This window comes from Trachymyrmex cornetzi, unplaced genomic scaffold (assembly GCF_001594075.2).
Source record: "Trachymyrmex cornetzi isolate Tcor2-1 unplaced genomic scaffold, Tcor1.1 scaffold618, whole genome shotgun sequence".
NCBI lineage: Eukaryota > Metazoa > Arthropoda > Insecta > Hymenoptera > Formicidae > Trachymyrmex > Trachymyrmex cornetzi.
In genome coordinates, this window is record NW_017299935.1 from 41,610 (window position 1) to 47,969 (window position 6,360).

The window sequence follows — 6,360 nt, forward strand, 5'->3', positions numbered from 1 at the left end:
CTTTAAAGAGTCTTTGTAACTCGGCATCTGCTCCAACGAGATTGGTGCAACAATCGCTCGTGATGGTGGAACAGATGCCTCTGCGACTTGTAAAGTGTTTGTATGCGACTATGAAACCCTCAGTAGAATATTTTGTTGCCACTTCGAGATGTATTGCTGAGGTGCTGAAGCATATGAAGATAACAAAGTATCCTTTATATGTCTTGGCTCCGCGTCCACGGAAGGTCTTGAGCGTTAACGGTCCGCCATAGTCGACTCCGTATCATAGAACAGTGGACATGGAGTTACACGCGATGCCGGTAGTTGTCCCATGAGTTGTTGACCGGTGGCTGCTCGTTGACGTGTACAGACTAGAGGCGGATGAATGAGCGTATCGGAAGGCGACCGCCGAGAATCTAGAATTGTCGTCGTATCGATGAGAACGTGAGTTGCGATCCGCCATACAATGACTTTCGATGATAATGATCGATGATGATTTCCGTCAATCGAGAGCTTCGTGGTAGGATTAGCGGATGTTCCTCTGTTCGATCCAATTGAGAATGTTGTAGGCGACTTCGGAGATGAAGCAATTCATCGGTGTCGATAAACGGAATTAGGCGCAGTAATGGACTTGATTTCGGCAATGGTTTATTGGCTTTGATTAGTTGAATTTTAGTAAAGAAGCATGCGTGTTGCGTCAATTTGATCCAGAAATCAAGCACAAAGTCCAATTCAGAGTGAGACGATCTTGAGCGGCGTTTACGTCGGTAGATTTGTAAAAACGTTCGACTGCGCGTCGAATCCATGCGCTGATGCGGAGTAGTGCGGTGAGAGAGGAGTATCTTTTTATGAGATCCCATACTCCGGTTCGGAGCTTAATATAGCAACTGCGTAACTTCGTGCACGCTCCTTTCCGTGTGCGGTCGAACTTAAAGTGAAGGTGGAGGCAGGTCACTCAGTTAAGGTTTGTTAGAGCCATTGAGGTCCTGACCACCAGAGCCGTTCTTGCTTAAGTCGTTGCGGAGAGATTCCTCGTAATGCAAAATCGGCGAGATTTTCTTTTCCTGCGATGCGATGCCAGCGAGAGTTTGACAGTTCTTGTATGAACGATACCTGATGTTGCACGACTTTCTTCCATCTTGATGGATGGCTCTTGATCCAGGCCAGCGCGGCAATAGAATCGGTCCATAGATGAGCTGTTGTGCGAGTCAAGTTGAGAACTTCGCGAACCTTGAGAATTAACTTCATTGTAAGAACAGCAGCGAATAATTTGAGTCGAGGAATCGTCACGCGTTTGAAAGGAGTCACTTTTGTCTTTGCACTGACGAGAGTTACGTGAGTGTCAATAGGCGAAACAACGCGAGTATAAACAACCGCCGCGAGGGCGTGTCGAGAGGCGTCCGAAAATTCGTGAAGTTCAACTTCAAGAATATCCGAAATCGTACCAAACCAGCGCGGAATAGAGATAACCGACACATTTTTTAATTGCTCGATAAAGTCGATCCATTGAGATTTGAGGTCGTCCGGAAGTTCGCATTCCCAATCAAGACGAATAGCCCACAGTTCTTACATGAAGATTTTCACGCTAATAATGATCGGCGCGATCCATTCAAGAGGATCAAAAATGCGCGCAATAAACGAGAGCACTGAACATTTTGTGGTTGCGACTGCCCGCGGAAGCGACGGAGCGGGAAACATAAAATTGTCATTTAGTCGATTCCACTGAACGCCGAGCGCGTAGTGCGTAGCCATATCGCCGACCGGTAGGATCGCGGATACTTCTTGATCGTGAACAGGGATGTCTGCGAGCAGATCCGGAGAATTAGCAATCCATTTTTTTAAATTAAAGATTGCCGTGAGCGTGTCTTGGATTTACTGCATTTTCGCTGTCGCGATAGCTATGGTATGCCCCTGACAAAATGTCGTCGACATACGTGTCGCAATGAAGAATTTCTGCAGCACAGGCGCGCGTGGATTCGGCTTCGATAGCGAGTTGTTGTAAACAACGAAGAGCGAGATATGGCGCGCACGCGAGCCCGTATGTTACCGTACACAAAAATATTCGCGCGGATTCTCGCTGGGCGAGTGTCTCCACAGGATTTTTTGCAACGGTCAATCGTCTTAATATACGCGAATTTGGCGATATATTTTTTCGATATCGGCCGCGAACACGAAACGTCGACGCCAACGAATAAGAATAGCCATAAGTTCCGTTTGTAACTTTGATCCGATATGAAGGCAGTCATTTAACGAGATTCAGAGATTGATTTTTTGTGATCCGTTGAATACGACGCGGAGTTTTGTTGTTGAGCTAATATCTTTAATAACACCGTGATGCGACAGAAAGAATTCGCGTCGTGAAGAGTCTAGAGAGCTTGAAAGGCGCATATGATCCAGCTCAATATACTCAAGCAAGAATTCCGCGTATGCAGTTTTGAAGGATGCGTGCGTATCGAAGCGTGTTCCATGCAACGCAGCATCTTGAACGCGAGAGCACGAGAGTCATCAAAATCACTCACACTTTTTCGGAACGGTAACCGAACTACGAAACGTTTGTGAGCGTCACGAGAGTGAGTCGTTTTGAAGTGGTTTTCACACTGAGCTTCTTCCGGTGTGCACGGTGTGCATTAGGCGATGGCAAGATTTCTTCTTGATAGCAAAACCGTTGGAGTAGATCGAAAAGTTCACAATCGAGAGAACACTGAAATCCGTTGACTGAGTTTTGCGAGAGATGATATTTATCGGTGAAGAGTTGTCCGGATAATATCCATTAGAGGGCGGTCTTTTGTACGATCGGTGAGTCGCCGCTTTCTCGGAGAATACCATCTTCAAGAATCTGCGCGTAGATATATTTGCACCGAGAACCAAATTTTTCGTGGTATTGAGAAATTCGGATGGCAAGGCAAAGTCCGTCAATGTGTGACCAGTGAGTGGGTGCAATTTGCGTGGGTGGCGAGTAAGCGGTGAGTTTCGATAGTACGAGAGTTTCAAGTTTAATAGAGAATGTCAAGTTGATCCGCGAGATGATTTCAAGCGAGACCCGTCCGTTAGAGACATTGGAGCGTTGAGCGTCGATTTCGAGAATAGAGACGGACGCGGGTTACGTGATAACTTTAGAAGCTGTGCGGCGGACTCGAAGATAAACGAAGCATCAGATCCTTGATCGAGCAATGCCCGTAACTGGCAGCGTTCTCCAGCTCGAGAGATAGCCGTAACTAGAGCGGTAGCGAGGAGCCCTGGAGTGCGTCTAATTACGCGTGAATGTGAAATGTGACTGCACGTGTGAGGGGTAAAGATTTGTTCGTTTGGTTGAGATGCTTCAGAGATGCCCGTGGCAGTGCCGGTAACCGACGGGACGAGAGTGTCATCGATGTGGACGTCGTCGAGGCGTCGGATTCGATGGTCGCTACATGCAATGTTGAATGATATTGCTTGCGACAGAAACGACAGCGTTTTGAAGTGCGACACGCTTTAAGGTGATGAGGTCCGAGACAATTAAAGGTTTTTTGCAATGACAACCTCGTGTCCTTAACTCATAGTCTTCTCGAGGTATTTCGAACAGGACGCGATATAATGTCCCGAGCTACACACTGCACACTGTGGTACGGCAGCGGTAGCGGCGTATGCTCTTGCATTTCACTTCAACGTGGAACTTGGAGCTGGTTGTTTAAATGGCATTATAACTCGTTCGATAGATTCCAGGGTTTGCACGCGTCCAACCAGAAACTGTTCTAGATCACCGAAAGATGGAAGTAGATTTAGCGCTGAGAGTGGTTTCCCATTCCTTCAATGATTCGACGTCGAGTTTACGTACGATCGATAAACACGATGATGTGATCCCAGGATTTCACAGGACATTCGAGAGCTTCGAGGGCGTCGAATGCCTCTTTAACATCGCTGAGAAGTCGCTTTATTTTTGTTGCACCTGCAGTTTTCAATTTGCGGATTGCAAATAAGGCGGATAATTGCGCGTCGATCATAATCCGTTTATTGTCATAGCGAGCCACGAGAATTTCCCACGAGCGTTTGAGATTTTCGCTGTGATGGGGATATTCTTCAATTGTTGTGCCGATTCACCGGTTAGACTCATTTTTAAATAATGGAAAATGAACTCTATTGGATAGTCATTCCTTAAAAGAGTATCAATTATAAGTTTAATGTTTTTCTGGTGGAATTCTGTTTCCGATAGTAATATAGCTGTATCAGTCATTCCTATATTTATTCCTTTTTTCTGCTATATTGGATGTGAGGATAAAAAATTCAAGTAACGTCCTGAATAAGTCAGTTTATGATATTAGTCAAACCCTAAGTAATCATTATTTTTAATGATCGTCACATCCAAAAAGTTAATAGCATCGCCTCCATTCTCTAATGCGAACTGTAATCTAGCGTGAAATGCATTGAACGCAGACAAAATGTGTTCTATCGAGTCAATAGGAGCTGCCATGACAATATCCCCCACATATCTTATAAAAAATAGTAATGAAACTCCTAAATTTTCAAGTACCTTAGTCTCCAAATCTTGCAAAACAAGATCTGCATAATTGGAACGAAAGTAGATCCCATGGGAGTGCCATAATTGTGTCTATAGTATTCGTTATTAAAGCTAAAGAATGTAGAGTTTAAGACAAAAATCACCGCTTAAATAAATTCCTTTTTCGGTATGCTGATCACCTTCCCAAATTTATTCCATCTTTTCTCTACACTACTTTGTTGTACGGGGTGTTCGTCTTTCAATTGAAATTAGTCCGTTAGATGTTTCTAACTATCTGAGCAACATAGTTGAAATTTTAATCACTATTAATAGGTATAGTAAGTTGAAAATTGTTTAAATATTAAAAAGTAATTTGACGTTAGTTGTTAATGGAAACTTAATTCCAAAACTTCTTTTAAATATTGAACTTCCCGTATGAGGTGAGTTACTTGATGATTTAGTTTTATTAATACTGACTAGTTGTTAATTTGTAATATTGCAAATTAGATTCCACTGCAGAACCTTTTTGGGAACCTGATAGTGACTCACTTTTGACGGAAGGATCAATGATTTAAGAGATGCATCATTACTGATGATGACTCCGAAGAAGAGCCGAAACGTTTAGTAAAGAAGATTTCACATGATGAAAATTAATCTTTAGATTTAAATTTAATCTCTGTCACCTTCATCGGCCGTGACTGTCATTAGCCTTGAATTTATTGTTTATTTTTATTTTTAAGATTGTGAGTCTGTTAATAATTTGATATTTAGTATATTTATTTAAATATTTATTTACCATAAATAAATGTAAAGTTAGTATTAATCAAATAAATAATTAGTAAAATTTAATACATTTTTTCCCATGTAAATAAGATTTATTTAGATCCTAATACAGAAAGATGCATGAAATTTTCGAATTAGGATTGCCTGACACATATTGTTAAAAAATTGGACTTGAAATAAAAATTTAAAATCTATAATCAATCATAATAAAAAACCATTGATTAAAAAGATAGTATACTCTAAATAATCTCAAGAAGAAAGAACTTACTTCAGTTAATATATTGATGTGATACTGAAGAGTACTATTGTGTCTGATATGAGCAACGAAGTAATTCAGTTGGAAAGGTGGAAACTCATTCTGCGGATCGCGGTATCGCGTGTTATTTAAGATGTATCGTTTTGCCAACTCGAAGGGAGTCCTGTTCATTATATCGAGGCATTGACTACGACTGCCCAGCCAAAAATTATTTCCATAAAGGAAACCTGATTTGAGTTCGCCACTAGAATCCAATGCTTGAACACAAAAATATACAATTGTTATTATATTTATGTAACAACATTCTAGTATATAGTGTTTCTTATTCGTTGCTACTTAATCACTGATAATGAGACTTTTATTAATTGCTAAAGTCAGGATCGCTATTAATTACAAAAGACAAGTCTTATAGCGTATTCGACCTGAGCGGATGTGCACCAACCTGGGTTGGATTAATGACATTGTATGCTTTCCTAACGTATAACGTCAACCAATAGGTGAATATTACCCAACTCAAATCGGTGTAAACTCGCTTGGGTTGAAAACGCTGTTAGATATCTCGCATTATTTAGGTGTTTTTTAATTTTATTAATTTTACATTGTCTCGATTTGATTCACTATAGTTTAAATGATTATTACAAAACATGATTATATGTATAATTTTAACATTATTTTGTGCACTATTATTATGCACTTCACAAATAAAATTTGGAGAAGTATAATAAAAAATAAGGATTTCCGTTTCCGGAGCGTGTTTGCGTGGACGCGTGAGATACGGTTGAGATTTTGTGAGGCAAGAAGTAAATGAGAGGAGAGTGGTGAGAGAGTGGAGTGTGGAGGTAGAGAAGCGGATGACAGAGTAGAGGTC

General features: G+C 41.3%; 1 protein-coding gene across 1 annotated transcript in view; it reads right to left on the reverse strand.

The window, feature by feature from the left end:
• LOC108766769 (nose resistant to fluoxetine protein 6) overlaps positions 1 to 6,360 on the reverse strand; it is a 53,365-nt gene that overhangs the window by 21,204 nt on the left and 25,801 nt on the right. Inside the window, exon 2 of the mRNA XM_018516263.1 lies at positions 5,505 to 5,749. Coding sequence (XP_018371765.1) covers positions 5,505 to 5,749 — 245 coding nt within the window. The remainder of the gene's footprint in view (positions 1 to 5,504; positions 5,750 to 6,360) is intronic.